At 31.7% G+C, this 20,334-nt stretch overlaps 1 protein-coding gene and 1 long non-coding RNA gene across 2 annotated transcripts; both read left to right on the top strand.

Moving 5' to 3' along the window:
* Positions 1–1,214: 1,214 nt before the first annotated feature.
* LOC143049412 (uncharacterized) lies at positions 1,215–4,705 on the top strand. The gene is made up of 3 exons (XR_012970225.1): positions 1,215–1,268; positions 1,975–2,010; positions 3,650–4,705. It is a non-coding gene; the product is annotated as an uncharacterized LOC143049412 (long non-coding RNA).
* A 3,199-nt stretch (positions 4,706–7,904) lies between these two features.
* On the top strand, positions 7,905–17,100 carry LOC143048670 (uncharacterized). Its single transcript, XM_076222477.1, has 8 exons — positions 7,905–8,003; positions 8,175–8,210; positions 8,714–8,790; positions 9,373–9,444; positions 14,300–14,396; positions 15,377–15,474; positions 16,378–16,443; positions 16,958–17,100. The coding sequence occupies exons 1-8, from the start codon at positions 7,982–7,984 to the stop codon at positions 17,084–17,086; spliced, it is 597 nt and encodes a 198-aa protein (XP_076078592.1). The 5' UTR covers positions 7,905–7,981; the 3' UTR covers positions 17,087–17,100.
* Positions 17,101–20,334: the final 3,234 nt, after the last annotated feature.

Here is a 20,334-nt window from a genome sequence, read left to right as displayed (position 1 = left end):
GATTTTACTTTTCGATAGCTTCTACCCTCTTTGTGAATTTAAACAGTGGTGATACAAATCTAGAAGTTAATGTCTCCAAACTACCAAAAAAATATTTATTCAACATTAAAAAAATAAATGTACCACCCAGTTTAGACATTTAAGATACACCCATTCAAAACATCTGAAAATGAAATTTTTGGAAAATTAGTGTTAAAATATATTTAAAATTGAGAATGGAAATGGGGAATGTGTCAAAGAGACAACAACCCGACCAACTAAAAAACAACAGCAGAGGGTCACCAACAGGTCTTCAATGTAGCTAGAAATTCCCGCGCCCGGAGGCGTCCTTCAGCTGGCCCCTAAACAAATATATACTAGTCCAGTGATAATGAACGCTAACTTGCTTGGTTTAATCAACAGGAAATTCAGAAAATATTGATCAGACTAGTATACAAACAGATTTGTCGTTTACCAATCATTTAGAGAGTGAAATAGAGTTCCTATCTAATTTCACGGACTTCTTGGCGTTTTAAAGTTCAAATTGAATATGCACATTTTTAAATGGGCCGAAAGCAGAATTATCGGACAAACAGCAAACTACACAAAAACATTGGACATTTTTTTTAATGACATCAAGAAAATATTAAAGATACAATAATGCCACTATATCATTTCATAATAAAAAGGAACAGTGTTATACCAAATATATGATTCCTGTCAACAGGATTTGTGTAAAAGCAATGTTCTTCAAAATCAAAAGTAAATGTCCCCTAAATCAAAATTAGAGTTATTAAAATATATCTTTTAAAAAAAATAACTCTCGCAAGAAGCTTCATAGTTAAATACAAAGAAGATTAAAGACATTGGCATGTATCTCAAGCAGACAACACCTATATTTTAGATCGTATTTTATACTGATAATAGGATAGTTCTGTTAGAAGATTACCCTAATAGATTAAGGCCGGTTAAGATAAATTCATTTAATTTTGGTTTCGATCTTTTACTTTAACTTGAACGATTGTCTCATTTCAAAACTAGTTTGGGTTTTGTTTTGTTTTCTTTCTTTCTTCATTTTTGGTTCATAAAACCTATTTTTATTCAAGATGATATTCACTGTAAAGATCTTCAAGGTGTTTATATGACATATACTTATTATCATATCTATTCTATATGAATTGATGAACTTTACACACATATATACGAATTGTTGATAAGAATAGTTTAAGTTTGTCACACAAATATTGAATGTCCTTAGCCATTGTTGAAAATGATGTTTGTTTTACACTGTAAGTAATCTTTTAAAAATGAAAATAAGAAGTAGGCGGTTAATGCTTTACCATGGTTAAATTTAAGTTGTAAAAGGGATTTCAGATGACTTATTGATAAGTATCCCTATCCTAATCAAGTTGAAGAATATAGTTCCATCATAATTATTAAAAAACGGTAAAATCAATGAATTCATTTATTCGAAGGTCAATTGGGTAGGAAGAATTAACAGATTGTTTTTATAAATCACTTGGTGTACAACAAAACATTCATCACCCGAACTTTTGTTAAAAATTCAAATGCACTTATGTCAGTATTTGCATAGTTTTAACATCTCTTATATTGACGTAACACAAAAATCAGCCGTTTAAAAATTTACAATTTATCAATATATATAATAAACCAATTATATATAAATGTTGTTTTTATTACTTGAATAGTGCTAAACAAAATTAATAAAGATTAAGATTGATTTAGTATTATTGTTATCATGTGTGTACAGTGAACTCTGTAAAAGCACTATTCGAATTCCTCTACAGAATCTCTATAAAGACTACAGGCATATAGACACCCTTTTATGATTGTATGTTATTTTGGTATTTGTTTTTTCTGATCCTTGTTAATTTTCTGTATCCATTTGTGTGTCAGATGTGTAAAACTACACTCTTTCTTCAAAATGTTTTATATTGTATGTTGAGTGATTATGATATGCATTCTTTATTGCAGTGCTTTGTTTCGTATGTTATGTTGATACAGTCCATGGTGAGTTGCTTTATTCTGACAAAAACTGTTGTGCTGTGCATCGGCTGTCGCTATCATCTTGAAACAGCCAATCTTCCCGTGTAGTTGTTTTATGAACAAAATTGATTTTATATATGTTTTTCGTCTTTATTATAGAACATTCATTCAACTAAACATAAACATCTGATACGAACAACCGTTTCTACGACACATGTTTCTATACTGGCCTTTATGATTAGAATTTGATGAATAAAACTACCGAAAGTAGCGAAAGCAAAACCTCAAACGACTGAAAATAGAATGTCTTAATTAAATGACCCACGCAGAATCATCTCCAACTACGCTAAGTTGAACCATTTGGTATGTTGTTATCTAACAGGCATACGTAAAGGTCTGTGAATACATCATTACACGCACATTATCTAACATTTTAAAATATTTCCTCCATGTATATATATTTTTTTTTTGGTGATATTGTCGAACAATTACATCAATGATTTTTAACGGTTTTTTTGCACGAAATAGTTAACAAAATGTTGGTATTTATCCACTAAAGCTGTATGTTGAAGTTGGGGATATGTTGGTGATTCATGTACTTATATCGTACAAACCTAATCAAAACATTAAAAACTAGTTTCATATGTTAGCATTTCCTATCATGATTTTCTTGATAGAGGGTTGCTGCTCACAAGGCAGCTATTAAACAAAGAATTTCCTCTCATGATTTTCTTGGTAGAGGATTGCTGCTCAAAAGGAAGCTATTAAACCAAGAGTTCCAAATGGTGAAGTTGAAATCATCCCTTCGTAAATTTTACGGACGCCATCACGAGTTGGTTGACCGTTATGGAATAACCGTTTCACAAATGATATCGGATATGTTCCTTACGTCGTAACTGCAATCCCCTTCCCTTTCATGAATGTAACCTACCGAATTAGAATATTTACCGGATTTGATATCACATAAGCAACACGACGGGTGCCACATGTGGAGCAGGATTTGCTAACCCTTCCGGAGCACCTGAGATCACCCCTAGTTTTCGGGTGGGGTTCGTGTTGTTTATTCTTAAGTTTTCTATATTGTGTCGTGTGTGCTGTTGTTTGTTTGTCTTTTCATTTTTAGCCATGGCGTTTTCAGTTTGTTTTAGATTTACGAGTTTGACTGTCCCTTTGGTATCTTTCGTCCCTCTTTTAGCAGTTATATTGTTTTTCCTTGACATCTACAGATGACTCAATTGGTTTACATACTTCCAATTTTTGTCCCATGCGAGCTGGCTAAAATAATTGATTTTAGAATTTAATGATATGCTGTAGGGCTTTGCATAATTTGTATAACTTAACGAAGGAAATAAAGAAAAGGGACTCATATATGACTTAGAAGCATGGTTTTATTCACTAGTATTTTCATTTAAGTTTCAGTTTTCTTTAATAAGTGTATAAACATTTATACATGTATGTTGACTATTTAAATCTAAGTATTCAATAAAGTCACGTTTTGTATTGTATGTTTTGTTTCGAAGCAATATTCAAACTGTAATATTATTCTGTCTTAATGATAGCAATTTGAATAGCACGTTGTATACAATATGAATTTTGGAATTCAACTGTCTTTAGTTAAAGTCATTACATTAGCATGTTTTGTGACTGCTTGTATATATTTCAGATAGACGTGTGTATGATAACCCAGCACCATGGTTGGACTTTTATTTAGGATTTTTAGACAACAACGGTCCAAATGGTTATGTCCAATTAAATATAGTCGCAAACGATTCCGGATCGTGTATCATAAATATTCCATTCTTCAATATCAACGAAACAATAGCTATTAATGGCAGTAGTAAAAATATTTACAATATCAGCAAAAATATTGAAATGAATATCACTGGAATAGAAATGAAAGGTGTCAAAGTTAGCTGTGATATCGATGTGTCAATATATACAATGAATTACTACATGGCATATTCTGAAGGGTACCTGGCGATACCATACAAGAGTTTAGGACGAAGATACATCGCAGCCACGTATAGTAATATTAACTTCACAATAATAATGCTTAATAACGTCAGTGTTGGGGTGGTATGTACAGAAAACAACACCACAGTAACGTTGTTTCTGAAAATTAAAAATGGTGTACTGTATTTTGGTGGACATGCATATCAATCGAATGATTCTCTAACTGTCAATCTTAACGCCTATGAAGCATTTTATTTTTCAAATACACATGATCTCAGTGGTACAATTATTACATCAACCGAACCAGTTGCGGTCGTTTCTGGAGGCGATATCAGCATAAACAGATCTTCCCAATATACAGACTACACTACGGAAATGATTCTCCCTAGTGAACAGCTTGGGAAAGACTTTGTTGTACCATTGTTATACGATTCTTTTTGTCTTTACAGAGTACTAGCCGATGACGACGCAACTGTTACCATTCAAAACTCAACAAGTAGAAGTACTAAAACGCTTGTGAAAGGGGAGTTTCTGGAAATTTCAAACTTAACTACATCAACTGTTGAATCTTCTACAGGAGTTCTTGTACAGTTATATTGTGCCAAACTTTACAGCACGTGTAATTATGCCATGACTACAGTCCCAAGTATTGAACATTTTAAAACTAGTTATCAATTTACCGTAGTTTCGAACTATCCACTTGACAGGTTTCCGCCAGATAACTTTTTTATCACAATTATAATCACAGCAGACGACAAACATGATCTGATTTCACTACAAACCATTAAAGTCTGAAATGGCCTATATCTGTACTCGACTGTACTGATATTTACTCGACCAGTCTGAATTGGTCTGACTTTTACTTGACATTACTCGACCCCAGTCTGAACCATACTTGACTGTACTGAATCGTACTTGACCCTTATCTTTGCCGTTAAAAATAGTCTGAACTATTACTCGACCAGTCTGAAACAGTCTTAACCCATTCTTGACATGTACTCGACCTATTTTCCCAGTCTAAACCATACTTAACCAAAGGTCTGAACAATACTCGACCAGTCTGAACCATACTAGACCAAAAACCCTCTACTTTTTTAACTGTTTAAATAAATTTCTTTTTAACTGACATATATATAACAGCCAACAAAATTTATAAAAGATTTTAACCTTATAAAAGAAATATATCTCTGATTATATTTAGGATAAAAAAAAATATATTATATATAATTTATATCAAAAAGGGATAAAATTAAATAAATGAATAAAATTATTTTTCTGATTAGTGGTGAAATATAAAGTATAACCTCTGCTTGGGGCTAACTCATAAAAAAGATCACACCTGGTCAGAGGTATTAAATTCTGAATAACATTGATTCAAAATTGCAACATCCTGTTTAAATTAAATAACAAGGCCTTTCGAATATACAAGCATGTTCTAGATAAGTAATACACGAATTTAAGAAAATCGGGCTTCCTTTTTACCTGTAAAACACACATGTACTGAGTTAATTAGAACATATTAAAGTGCTTTATGTATGCCATGTTAATTTGACAAAAAAATACTTAATTTAATTTTTTTTTTACTGTTACTTTGGAATACATTTCCTTTTTTTAAAAGGTTATCAAGGATTTGTATAGTAAATACAAATCCTTGGCTTAAGTTTATGGTGAAAATAGTCCAATTACCATAAAATACTTCCGAAATATTCATAAAATTTGAATAATATTGAAAATATTAGTCACAATTTATTTTTTTAGATTATTTACCAGCTTGTTTTATTTATATTTTAAAAGTTGATATATATTATTATGTAAGTGTTGATTAATATTGAGTTGAAGTTATATTATGATTGATTATTGTCAAATTTTAATTTCAATACTGTATTGAATACATTTTTAATTTCAAGTTGTTGTTTAAATTTTATTTTTATTAAACAAATTCCTTAATTGATAAAATTCAGTTAATAGATACAAAGAATAGGTCTAGTTTGGTTAAGACTTGGTCGAGTATGGTTCAGACTAGGTCGAGTACGGTTCAGACTAGGTCGAGTACAGTTCAGACTCGTATAAAACGGTTAAGTACTGGTCAAGTACACATTCAGACTGTTAAGTATAGTTCAGACTACAGTCGAGTATTATCAAGTAAATCTCAGACTAATTCAGACTGGTCGAGTAAAAATCAGTACAGTCGAGTACAGATATAGGCCATTTCAGACTTTTAATGGTTTGTAGTGTTTTAGACGGGGTAAAAGGAATTATGTTTAATGAAAAATCAACTATTAAACTGGCTGGAAAAAAATACTCTATCCTTTCTCATGAATTAGATGTTGGAATTCATGAAATGCATCATGCCGATAGCGTTCCATTCGGACTTATCGTGTATGGACGAAATCCATTAGATGGATATGCTTACCCTGCAGGACTTAAACTGAATCCACAATAAAAGTCGTGGGATTTTGTCTGATGCTTGGTCCGTTTCTGTGTTTGTTACATTGTAGTGTTGTGTCGTTGTGTCGTTGTTCTCCTCTTATGTTTGGTGCGTTTCCCTCAGTTTTAGTTTGTTACCCCGATTTTGTTTTTTTTTGTCCATGGATTTATGAGTTTGAACAGCGGTATACTACTGTTGCCTTTATTGGACAGGAAGTTTTCAGTATTGACAAAAAGTTTAATTATCCCCATCACAATTATTCTTTGACTCGTAAGGTAAACTTGAGAAGCCTCACTCACCTTATATTAACAAAATAAAAATATTTGCTTTCCATGTTTTTTTTTCTTTATTGGGTAATGTATGTCGTTGTGGTGTCAAAATGATCAGACTTGTTATAATTCAAACGGAATGCGACGACTGAATACGTATAACTATCCAGGCATTACCCATCATAATAAAGTAACACCTAGCAGTATATGTACAACACAGTAAACCGTCACAATCCTGTTCATCTTTTCATCGATTGTGACATCAACTGTAGATTTTGACATATTTTGCATGAACGCCTGTCGATTGTTGTCTACTAGATTTCTTTTGTTGTTACGGTGCTGTATCATTGATATAAATCCCATATCTACTTGTATTCATGATAAATGACGTGGAGACACTTTGTATTGGTTGAGTTTAAAATTGCCATATGGCTAATGACTTTGCATGACTTAATAACAATACAAAGCTACGTCCCATATATGTCTATTTACCGGATTTGTAATCACATAAGCAACACGACGGGTGCCACATGTGGAGCAGGATCTGCTTACCCTTCCGGAGCACCTGAGATCACTCCTAGTTTTTGGTGGGGTTCGTGTTGTTTATTCTTTAGTTTTCTATGTTGTGTCATGTTTACTGTTGTTTTTCTGTTTGTCTTTTTCATTTTTAACCATGGCGTTGTCAGTTTGTTTTAGATTTATGAGTTTGACTTTCCCTTTGGTATCTTTCTTCCCTCTTTTATATAGCTTAGCAATAATGACGCAAGCCATAGAGTAAAGACTAAGTTGTATATGAAAATTCGTTGCTTTTTTATTTTGTTATCGGTTTTAATTGATGAACGTCAATATATCATACATACTATTTTTCAATGACGTCATATAACGGAAATTAAAATATCATGTATATATTTACAGTGGAAAATAAAGTGCAATATCTAATCACAAATTTTTATTTATTTTTATCGATTTTATTAAATAAATCTAAGATTGATGAAATAGATATTTCTCAAATTCAGATTGCGTATATAAAGTATAAATGCATTGGGAAGTTTATTAAGTCCTACCAGTGATAATAATTATTAGTCAAGCATAAAGTCTGCACTCATGCCACATCTTTTTATTTTCTATAAACTTATTACTTTGTGATTTATAAAAACAATTAATCTGTATAACAAAATATGATTTATTTACAAAGTAAAAATATGATATAACTGCGTTTATTTACTACGCAAAAACTTGTGGTGACCCAAAGGAAACATGGGAAGGTCAGACACAATCTATTCTTGAACATAATCAGACTAAACATTAACATTAGAAATACCTGCATGTCAATCAAGAACAGCCAATGATGTTATTACTAACTGCATGTAAGTTATAGTAATATTTTTTTACCAAATTCAAATACATGTGAATTTTAAATGAGCTACTAATGTTGGTTTGAGCCGATAGGTGTATGAGACAATTTTTAAGATTATCTTTGATTATGGCAGATACTTTTGGTAAATGCATTGATAGTTTTTGGGTTGTTTTTTTTTTAGATCTACTTTTAGTGATGCAAGTCAAAACAATTTTAGGTAAATCACATGTACATTTTTTTGTAAGACTCGTATGATTAAACGATACATTGACTACATCATGTGGTCTAATTTTTATCAACATATATTATTGTAGATTAATTATGACCTTTTCTAAAGTGGCTAAAATCATTGGAATTTCTAACGTAATTTCAGTTTTTTTCATAAATATTTGATTCAGAACAGTAAATGAACAAATTATATCGATTTGATTACATTGTTCATTATTTTACGCATGTATTTATAAGTTAGTGAATATACTAGTACCTATCTGGATTGAACTTTTAACAAGGAAATGTCGTTTGTGAATTCGTGACAATAGTTATAGTAATGTTAAACTTTCATAGTACACAGGTACTGTACAATGGTTTTGTTTAAAATCAGATTTTGATTAAAATTCGATTTTTGTAGGTTGATGTAAAAGCCTTTTCATGATATCTTGGTCGTAAAAAACTTTAGGAATACTTAAACTTTATAAATTTATTACAGTTTAATTTTTATAGGGTTGACATGTTTTGCATGTAGTGGACTTCATGATCCGTGGTATTGTGATAAAGTTGAACAGTGTTCGGAGGGACAGGTTAGAAAGATATTTTTGATGAAGTAGAATATATCATAGTTCTGATTTAGAATATTTATTATAAGCTAAAACTTTAGCTAACTTATGTTAGAGCAAATGGACATATTGGTCGATCTCGGTGTGTCCAACGTTTTTCTAAACTAACGCTTCAGGTAAAAACAAATCTAGAAAGGAAAAGCTATCGAACATTGCTTGTTCAAAAAACGCGGAAATCATAATGTGATCCTAGATACATGTAGTTATCAAAAGATTATAATTTAATACGCAAGACGCTCGTTTCTTCTACATAAAACTCATGAGTGACGTTAACATCAAAATAGTTATTAAGCCAAAGACATGTGTTGAAGGCTGTTCCTTGACCCATAATGGTTTACTTTTATAAATTTTTACTTTGATTAGGAGTTGTCTCATTGGTTCTCATACCACATCTTCTTATATCAAAGTACAAAGTTGAAGAGCATTTAGTATCGATAAATGATCCTAGAAAAATATTTTATAAGTATGGCCACTTGGTTCGAGTATACAAATGAAACTTCGCACTCTATTGCCAAAAAAATATGTTTTAGTTCTATTTTTTTCTAGACGTGTGGTATGACAAAGTTTTTGACCAAGTCGGGAGAATCTAACTTCTATCTTGGATGTGTTAACAGCACGGTTAGCATTAATAAATTTATGAAATTAAAACAAAATACAGATAAGTTAGAAATAGCGATAACAATATCTTTACATCACGACTACGCAAAAAGATAAAAATAAGTTAACAGGAAAACCAAACAGACTAACATCAAGACCGTTTACTCTGCAACGACAACTGACAATACACGGTACAGACTGACTTATTACATGTATATACATTATAGGAGATGAGTGAAAAGTACCCTCAAATTTGTTTATAGTACTATCTAATTATAAATATCATTTATCTATATGGAAATAAAACAAGTGTTTGGTCATTGAACCGAAAAACCCAGTACCTAATATATTTCAACAAAAGATTGAGACACTGAATGATAAACGCAGCTGCCACGATATTTTCAGTATTTTCTGCTGTACTGGTGACATTCGCTGTATTACTTCAATTAAAATACATTTAGAACTTTTATCAACAAGATCAAGAGAGTAAACAAATGTGTAAAGCATATATTGTCTAACATTGAGTTTGGCCACTCACATTTATTTCAAAGGTAGGCAAATATGCTGCCGATCTTTCCTTCTTTTGGGGTATACGAATTCACATAGTTTTTCGTATTATGCGTTTGGTAAGGGACATCGTTACATCCGAACCTTCCTCCAGATGTTCCAATGGAATAAATGAAAACAACACGTTATTGAGTTCGTGCATCCGAAGAGCTTTTATAGACTTAACCTTCATCAGGAACGCTTAAAGCTCAAAACGTTAAGCTTTTAGAAAGGTTTGTTGTAAATCATTTCAGTACCGAATTTATAAATGTGGGAACGAGCTCCCTAATTACAGTATGAAAATCAATAGAATAAAAAAAGTATTTAGGAATGACTATAATATTTTTTCTGTCTGACGAAATAACATAAAAAATGTGGTGCACACTGAATAATTATGTTATTTCGAATAGACTGATAAAATATTACAGTTATTTCTTATCATTTAATTCTAAAGTTCATCTAAAAAGGGTGTAAATCATGAAAAAACGTTGATGACCTCATGATCACATGACAAAATTGTATCTATGATACGATAATCAAAACGACGTCAGCCAATCAGAAGACGCGTTACATCCAAAATAAAATTATATATATAAAGCAAATTTACAGATCTAACATTGTTGGGTTGATGTTTAGACGAGTTATATATATATATAAAGTGCATAGAAAATCAAACTAACGATGTGAGAGTAGATTTGATTCGTAACTTCCTCCCCGGCGCCGGGGCTGGAACCTGTATATATATATATATATATATATATATATATATATCAGAATCTGTTATTTTTTTTTCATTTAATTAGTATATATAGATCCCCTGGCCACACTAAGGCAGATCTCAATCGACTGACCATTACTACCACAACTCTGCTTGGTCTAGGGAGGATAGACTTACTCCGGAAAGATTTTGGATAAGAAAATTAACAACTTTGGCACCAAATGGGATAAATGAAAAGATGTAGTTCGACACCATGCAGTGCTTCACATCTGGGTTATATTACTTATTATTACAGTCTCCGTTTCTATTTCTTTACCTTACTCATCTCTAAAATAAATCTGTTGAATATAACAATTTAAATTGCTTAATTTTTTTAGGGATGTATAAGTACCAAGCCACGTCCAACTATTTTACTTTAGTCAAAATTTGTTATTATATTTTAACGGCCGTTTGTTTTAAACATCGCAGACTCTAATGTAACTACACAACAGTTGTCAAATCTGAAATATTTAGAAATTTAGACCGTTCAGTGCTGTTCATTTGGAATTCTTATTGACGCAATCTTTCTTGTAACATCATAATATCGACACCGTTAAAGCTTTAAAATTGTGCTAGTTCACATCGCACATTATTATTTTTATTTAAAGCATATATTTGAACTCTCTGATGTTATTAGTCATATAACCTATGTCATATTCAACAAATTTTTAGAATGGTGCAAGCGTCTTAACTGATGTTCGGTTTGCCTTTTTTATTGTATAAATTTCAAGATTTAGTAAAAGTTTAATCTAAGAAGACTTAAAGATGATTCATTTACCAATCAGAATCTGCAGTTCCTTTTTATATCATTAGTGTTGTTATGTACACTTTTTAGGCGTTTATATATATATATATATATATATATATATATATATATATATATATATATATATATATATATATATAAGTACGTCTGAGTCAGTGACAACCCTACAACAGATGTATCCATCGGATCGCCATCAATGATGGTGATACATGGCTGTGTACATAATGTATATACAACTCGTCTAAACATCAACCCAACAATGTTAGATCTGTAAATTTGCTTTCGCAAATTTTTGGTTCTTCTCTCGCCGGGATTCGAACCCATGCTACTGTGATATCGTGACACCAAATCGCCTGTACTGCAGCCGTCCCGCTAGACCACACGACCACCTGGGCTCTCAATAAAGAGCTTTCGCTGGCCGTGTGTTACCTTTCCACGTCAGTTTTAATCTAGCGGCGTACTGCAGTACATGATATATAAGGCATGAAGATGTTATTGTTACAGATCAGCTAAATTATCTATAGTAAAGGATCCTATAAATTAATGTAAGATACAGTCACAGAAAATAATTATATTTATAAGTACGTCTGAGTCAGTGACAACCCTACAACAGATGTATCCATCGGATCGCCATCAATGATGGTGATACATGGCTGTGTACATAATGTATATACAACTCGTCTAAACATCAACCCAACAATGTTAGATCTGTAAATTTGCTTTCGCAAATTTTTGGTTCTTCCCTCGCCGGGATTCGAACCCATGCTACTGTGATATCGTGACACCAAATCGCCTGCACTGCAGCCGTCCCGCTAGACCACACGACCACCTGGGCTCTCAATAAAAAGCTTTCGCTGGCCGTGTGTTACCTTTCCACGTCAGTTTTAATCTAGCGGCGTACTGCAGTACATGATATATATATATATATATATATATATATATATATATATATATATATATATATATATATATATATATATATATATATATATATTCATTAAATAAAATAATAAAATAAGTAAAAAGTTAACAGTTCCATTCTATCGATTTCATCCTTCCATTGGGACTCTTCAGGATAACTGATGTAGTGTCGCTATAGGCGACGTCGTTAAGGAGGTTTATGACGTTCCGTCATTGTTCGTTATTAAAAGTTCTCTGGATTTAATTTTGATCGGAACGTTGTTATGAAATAACGTTCCATCTCTTTTCTATATGCTTCATCCCGTCTACATTGAAAAATAGGCATTATTTGAAAATGCTTTTTACCACAAATGTCAAGATGGGCACTAATTGGCGAATTTCTGTATTGTGGGTGTTTTATTTGTTCTTTGTGAACTCGCACCCGTTCACAGAGGCTATTCCCGGTCTGTCCAATATAATTTTCGTGACAACCAGGACATGTGACGCAGTAAATAAGGTTTGTTGTCTTACAAGTCGTATTGGCGTTCACATGAAATTTTTTGCCGTCTTTAAATGATTTCATTTTACCCGTTTCTAAATATTTCGTATCTTGGCCACAAACACCGCATCTTGAATCTCCGCAAGACTTTATTTCAAAGTCATTAACCTTCGGTTCGGTTAGCGACACTACATCAGTTATCCTGAAGAGTCCCAATGGATGAAATCGATAGAATGGAACTGTTAACTTTTTACTTATTTTATTATTTTATTTAATGAATATATATATCTGCACATGTGAAAATTATTTTTTACGCCTATATATATATATATATATATATATATATATATATATATATATAAGAAAATTATTAAAAGATAATAACGGTTTCAATGCATCACTTTTTTACTAGTATTTTCACTGCTTCCGCAGATCTTCAGGTAATGTGACTTGTATATAAATAAAACAATTGATTGTTATATATTTATATATATATATATATATAGCAAAAGTAAATAAACACGGTGTACAGAATGTATATAATAATATTTTTAAATTTGCAAACTACATTTCACATCAAATAATAACAGTTCGTTAAAATATTGTCACTAGCGCTTTCATGCCTTCTGGCAATCTTCAGGCGACGTTTTAACAATGTCCTTGACGACACTGCCGTTGGTAACGTTTATTACGTTACAATAACGATAAGGGGAGATAAATCAAACGTGTTTAAGTAGATCCGTTTAATTTTGGCTGAAAGTCCTTTATAAAGTGTGCTTCCTTTGCCAGTCTTTTATATTTGTTCGATTCGTTCATTTTATAGAACGGATATACGGTAAATTTTCCACTACTGCACGTGCAGTAGTGGAAAATTTACCGTATATCCGTTCTATAAAATGAACGAATCGAACAAATATAAAAGACTGGCAAAGGAAGCACACTTTATAAAGGACTTTCAGCCAAAATTAAACGGATCTACTTAAACACGTTTGATTTATCTCCCCTTATCGTTATTGTAACGTAATAAACGTTACCAACGGCAGTGTCGTCAAGGACATTGTTAAAACGTCGCCTGAAGATTGCCAGAAGGCATGAAAGCGCTAGTGACAATATTTTAACGAACTGTTATTATTTGATGTGAAATGTAGTTTGCAAATTTAAAAATATTATTATATATATATATATATATATACTAATTAAATGAAAAAAAATAACAGATTCTGAAGTATATATACTAATTAAATGAACAAAAATAACAGATTCTGAAGTTAAAATATGCTGAATTCAAAAACAAAATTGTTCGGAACTCGTCCCCTTTTACAGGTAACATCTTCCTCATACTATTTTAAAAGCTAATACAATTTGCGATAAGTAATTGACACGAAGGTAAACATTTTTTTCTATTTAGGATTGTCAAAGCAGACAACGCAGATCTGATATCCACTCGTATTGTCATAGCTGTTGTACTACAGATGTCTGCAATAAAAATGGATGTGGCCATAATGGTATGTACAGCAAATGAGTATATCAATTAGAAATGTTTAAATTGTCTTTTTTTCTTGCGTCACGGTTGATTTTTTTTCAAACAAATCCTTAGTGTAACTATTCTTTACTTTGTCTTTCGTCTCATATTATAGGTAAATTTGGGTCATTGTATGCATTGTAAATCTTAGTTTAAGGACAGTCTTTTTTAATTGTCATAGTGTGTTAAGTGAAATGGTTATATAATTTACTTGTCTTGACCTAACAATAGTAATATCGGTAAAATGTGATAATATTCCTAGTATAATATTAATTAAACGTTTTATACTGTTGGAGCATCAAACGAAATGTTCGGTTTATAGTCATAAGATAGGATGGGAAATAAATGAAATTTGAAAACATCATATGTATATATAGACGTGCTTGAGTACGTATTGAGCTAAAAGGGACATACACAGAATAGCATTATCCACTTTTATCTACTGTGCATGAGAGAGGGTGAACCTAAGATTCTTTATGATGTTTAGACAGATATGTAATTAATCATATCGGCGCTTCCTGTCGATGTTTTGACTACTGTACTGTGTCGACAAGAAATATCAACGATATAGTCATAATTATAAATCAACTGTTTACAAAACTTTAAAACTTTCAAAAAACAAAAGGATTTTCTGACCAATAAATAGATCTCATTAGCTGTATTACCAAATTATAATCCTTGTACCTTTGATAACTATAGCCATATTAATGCTTAAAATAAATATTGCACAGCGCAAAACATCGACAGTTAATGTATTTTAGACTCCTCGTTTGGGACAAGCACATGTTAAATTTATATTTAAGATTTACTAATTTTTCATACCCATGAAAGCGCTGTTATAGTCATGTACGAATTATAATCACCTGTGATTGTTCATACTTTTGTAGAACTTCATCTATGCTTCTTTGGATCGTCATTCTGTAAACGCTTATTAAATGTTAGAATGTTAATTGTAACGTTTAGGGATACCAATAAATCAAGTTGGTCCAATATGCTACCAGTGTACAGCTATACCAAACCATACAGATTGTAAAACGGTGACATTGTGTCGGGCGAATGAGGTAATGATTTAACACAGGTTTTATTGATGGGCAAGCAAGTATTCTCAAGAGATTCAGTTGTAAAAAGTTAAATAATTGAGGCAGATATTTATCATATCTAGCTTAAATATTTCATGACATGGGCTTATACATATCTAAAATAAAAATTGTTATCAACATTTATCTTAAAAAAACACGAAAGAGACAAAACAATGTCAATTACACTTATATATTAAAGTGAGCACACAAAAGAAAATATGCGTCGCTTCCTTCTAGACAGTTTCTGACAATACACGTTATGATTCCCAAAACAATAGATAAAACATTTTCATTCAATTGAATCCGTCGTATTTTGCGTAGTTAGTTGGCAACATTCATGATTTCGTCGACAATTTTGGAACTAAGCAGGTTTGTATATAAGTTGTTGTCTTATGCAGTTGTGTGTTATACGAAAACAGACAGTTATAAATGTTAAGAAAAAGAAGCATACTTTTAAAGTTAATTGTATCTGAAAGTCTAATAATGCAGACAGGTGTGATGTACAGCGATACTATACTATCTTATATAATGCGAACATTTTTGTGTCTAGACTGCTGTACGTATGACAAAAGTAAAATCACAAAAATACTGAACTCCGAGGAAAATTCAAAACAGAAAGTCCCGAATCAAATGGCAAAATCAAATGCCCAAACACATTAATGAATGGATAAAAAATGTTATATTCCTGACTTAGTACAGGCATTTTCTTATGTAGAAAATAGTGGATTGAACCTGGTTTTATAGATCTCTTACTTGTATGACAGTCGCATCAAATTCCATTATATTGTCAACGATGCGTGAACAGGCAATCTTTCCACATCTTCTTTTTTATACTGTACGATGATACAAAATTTTCATTAAAATCATAACATGCTTGTTTTATAGATTTGCTTTATTTATTCGTTTGGTGGATATATAAAGGTGTACATGAGTGGCTGTAGAACACGACTTGTAAGTTATGTTTGAGTGTATGTCAAACTTATAATTCTGTAATTATGTATGTATGTTACTTCATTTTAGAAAAATTGTGATCTTGAATTGTAAAACAATTAAGACATGTAATTTTACAAATATAATATTTGCAGTTCCAAAAAGCTAAGGTTCTTTTGATTTACATATGATATCGTTTGATACCATTTTCTTTAATATAGTGCTGTATTAAAGCCAAACAAATCACACTGAAATTAATTAACATATTAACCAAACACCTTCAATTAAAAGAGAGATATAACAACCAACTATGTTTCAATTACCACAAAATGCATTCACGAAAATATATGTAAAGAGTTAAAGACAAAAATACTGGCAGCCGAGGAAAATTCAAAACGGAAAGTCCCTAATCAAATGGCAAAATCAAAAGCTGAAACACGTCAAACGAATGAATAACAACTGTCATATTCCTGACTTAGTACAGGCATTTTCTGATGTAGAAAATGGTAGATTTGTATCAATTATTATGTTTCAGTCTTGTCAAAAGAACAGCGGATTCAACAACATAATTGGGAGAAGTCGTAAGGATACACGAAGAGAGCAAGGATGTAACCAATGCTGTGATAACAACCTGTGCAATTCGAATTGTACAGATAACAAATAAACAATCTTCCGGCTTTTGTTTTGCTTATTTTAAATTGTTTACTTTAATTGTGTGAGTGTTGGTTTGTTTTGTTTTTTGGAAGTTAAGGGAAAAAGGGGGGGGGGTTCTCGTTTTTTTTCAGCGATAGATGGAGTAGCTACATTGCATTTACATCATATTGTTTGTAACATAAAATGTTCGAAACGTAATGTAGCTGAAGCTAAAGGAGTAGGTCCGGTAAGGGCCGATTTTGGCCTCAAATTTCAGGTTCATCTAACGAAAGTTTTTGGACATTTTTTAACCACTTAAGTGTCTATTTCAATTGATTCGATGAGTTAACGTGAAAGATTTTAATTAATTTAGTCATTAAAAAAGCTCTGAATCAAGCTTAAATATAAAAAATCTATCAAATATGCCATAAATCGTCACTTTTCAGATGGTTTTTGTCAAAAATGAAAGTGGCCGCATCCGTGTTCATTCTCAACCTTTATATATGTTTTGTATTATCATCAAATACAACTTACATTTCGATATGATGAATGAACACGAATGCGGCCACTTTCATTTTAGACGGAAACCGTCTAAAAATTAACCAAATGCTAAAAGTTTGAAGATTTCAGTAATTTAGCATGACTTAATGATGCTGGAATGCGATATCTGTCCATTGTACTGTAAAAAACAGCTCATATTTATGTAGCAGAAGCATTTTACTTTCCAAAATATAGCTTAAAGATTACATTTTCACAATTTTCTAAAACTGCTATATTTTGGGGCCAAAAAGGGGTCTTACTGAACCTACTCCTTTCTGTAAACATATGATAAATCTTCCAAAAATAAAATACGATTTAAAAACTCTTTCACCAATGAATTTTCATTATTACAATTTTACTAGCAATAACGACTTCTTTTCCGATAATAAATATTAAAACCTTTTTGTTGTTGAAAATTTTTGGTGATTTCAAGGTAGATTACTAAGACGTTTGTTGTACCCAAATTTTTGACATGTTTACCTATTATGTCTGCTTATTTTGTTCACATATTGTTATCAATATAATGGAATTTTATGCGACTGTCAGAATTGTAGCTAGCTATAAAACCCAGTTTTAATTCACCATTTTTTACATTAGGAAATTCATATACCGATTCAAGAATATGACAGTTATTTTTGTCTTTATGACTTTTTGTGTTCAGATACAAATGACGTGACATTGTACTTATACATCCCGCCATTGTGTTATTTTTCTATGATAGGTTTTGTGTTCTTGTCTTTTATTTTACTAATGAGTTTTGTGTGTCCCTATGGTGTTTCTATGCTCTGTTTTAGAAGAAATTCACAATAAACATATAGACAAATGGCAAGAAGAACAAGGTAAACTTTTTAATTAAATTCTGCAGAGGATATGCCTAAAAGAACAATAGACTGTATTATGTTAATACTTTAAACGAGAAATTATTTTATATCTACCTGTGTGACGTTTATATGCTGATCAACTGGTGTACGTCAAACGCGTGATAAGAGCTACATCATGTTAATGTTTACATAACCATGTGCCTGTCAGGGTAAGGATTCGATCACAGTGCTTAATTTCGTATAATAAAAAAAGCAATGAATGAGATTGTTAAATTTGATATACGCCTTTTTGTGCTTCCTTGCTAAACATTGGTTCGTTATAATGATTAAGGTAGATGATTGGTATACCGCCATCTTGGATTCTACATTAACAGTACAAAATCGGTCTAGTTATTTGCCTTCAAATTTGGAGACACATTTGCAATTATATATCAATGGCGGGATGTATAAGTACAATAAATTCCATTATATTGAGTTTGACTGTCCCTTTGGTATCTTTCGTTCCTCTTTTATTGGTTAGACCATTTATTTATGTTAAGAAAACTTGGTGATTTATTGTATTATACAAAATATTTAAACAAATATCACATTCCATTTAAGGAAAAATAATTCTTTTAGTGACACCATTTTTCCTTTTTATTTTCTCAAAACATTTTATAAAACCTATCTTCTCAAATTTATTTCAATATTCTATCTTATACATTTCTTTTCATGCATACAAATAAACTCATCATAGATACCAGGACTAAATTTGGTATATACGCCAGACGCGCGTTTCGTCTACAAAAGACTCGTCAATGACGCTCGAATTCAAAAACGTTAAAAAGGCCAAATTAAGTACGAAGTTGAAGAGCATTAAGGACCAAAATTCCTGAAAGTTTTGCCAAATCAAGCTAAAGTAATATATGTCTAAGGTAGAAAAGCATTAGTATTTCAAAAATTCTAAATTTTGTAAACAGTTAATTTATAAATATAACCATATCAATGATAATTTATGTCAGCACAAAAAGTGCTGACTACTGGGCTGGTGATACTCTCGGGGAAATAAATCTCCACCAGCAGTGGCATCGACCTAGTGGTTGTAAATAAACTCATAATAAATACCAGGACTAAATTTGGTATATACGCCAGACGCGCGTTTCGTCTATAAAAGACTCATCAATGACGCTCGAATCCAAAACAGTTAAAAAGGCCAAATTAAGTACGAAGTTGAAGAGCATTGAGGAACAAACTCCTTAAAGTTTTGCCAAATCAAGCTAAAGTAATCTATGCCTGAGGTAGAAAAGCCTTAGTATTTCAAAAATTCTAAATTTTGTAAACAGTTAATTTATAAATATAATCATATCAATGATAATTCATGTCAGTACAAAAAGTGCTGACTACTGGGCTGGTGATACCCTCGGGGAAATAAATCTCCACCAGCAGTTGCATCGACCCAGTGGTTGTAAATAAACTCATCATAGATACCAGGACTAAATTTGGTATTTACGCCAGACGCGCGTTTCGTCTACAAAAGACTCATCAATGACGCTCGAATCCGAAAAAGTTAAATAGGCCAAATAAAGTACGAAGTTGAAGAGCATGGGGGACCAAAATTCCTAACAGTTTTGCCAAATCAAGCAAAAGTAATATATGCCTGAGGTAGAAAAGCCTTAGTATTTCAAAAATTCTAAATTTTGTAAACAGTTAATTTATAAATATAACCATATCAATGATAATTCATGTCAGCACAACAAGTGCTGACTACTGGGCTGGTGATACTCTCGGGGAAATAAATTTCCACCATCAGTGGCATCGACCCAGTGGTTGTAAATGTGTTACTTCATGAACACTATAACCTTTTGTTTTATGTTTTTTTATTTACCTATTATGTATGATTGTTCTGTTTACGCGTCGGTGTCATTTTAATGTAATTTGA

This window comes from Mytilus galloprovincialis, chromosome 10 (genome assembly GCF_965363235.1).
Source record: "Mytilus galloprovincialis chromosome 10, xbMytGall1.hap1.1, whole genome shotgun sequence".
NCBI lineage: Eukaryota > Metazoa > Mollusca > Bivalvia > Mytilida > Mytilidae > Mytilus > Mytilus galloprovincialis.
Note: the sequence above shows the minus strand (reverse complement) of the source record. Positions and strands in the feature narration are given on the sequence as shown.

What these genes read in the sequence shown, in the direction of transcription:
- LOC143048670 (XM_076222477.1), top strand. Translation starts at nt 7,982, where the DNA reads ATGATGTTATTACTAACTGCAT. An exon ending in AACAGTGTTCGGAGGGACAG is followed by an intron (nt 8,791 to 9,372) that starts GTTAGAAAGATA and finishes ATTTTTTTCTAG; the next exon opens with ACGTGTGGTATGACAAAGTT. An exon ending in AAATGGATGTGGCCATAATG is followed by an intron (nt 14,397 to 15,376) that starts GTATGTACAGCA and finishes TGTAACGTTTAG; the next exon opens with GGATACCAATAAATCAAGTT.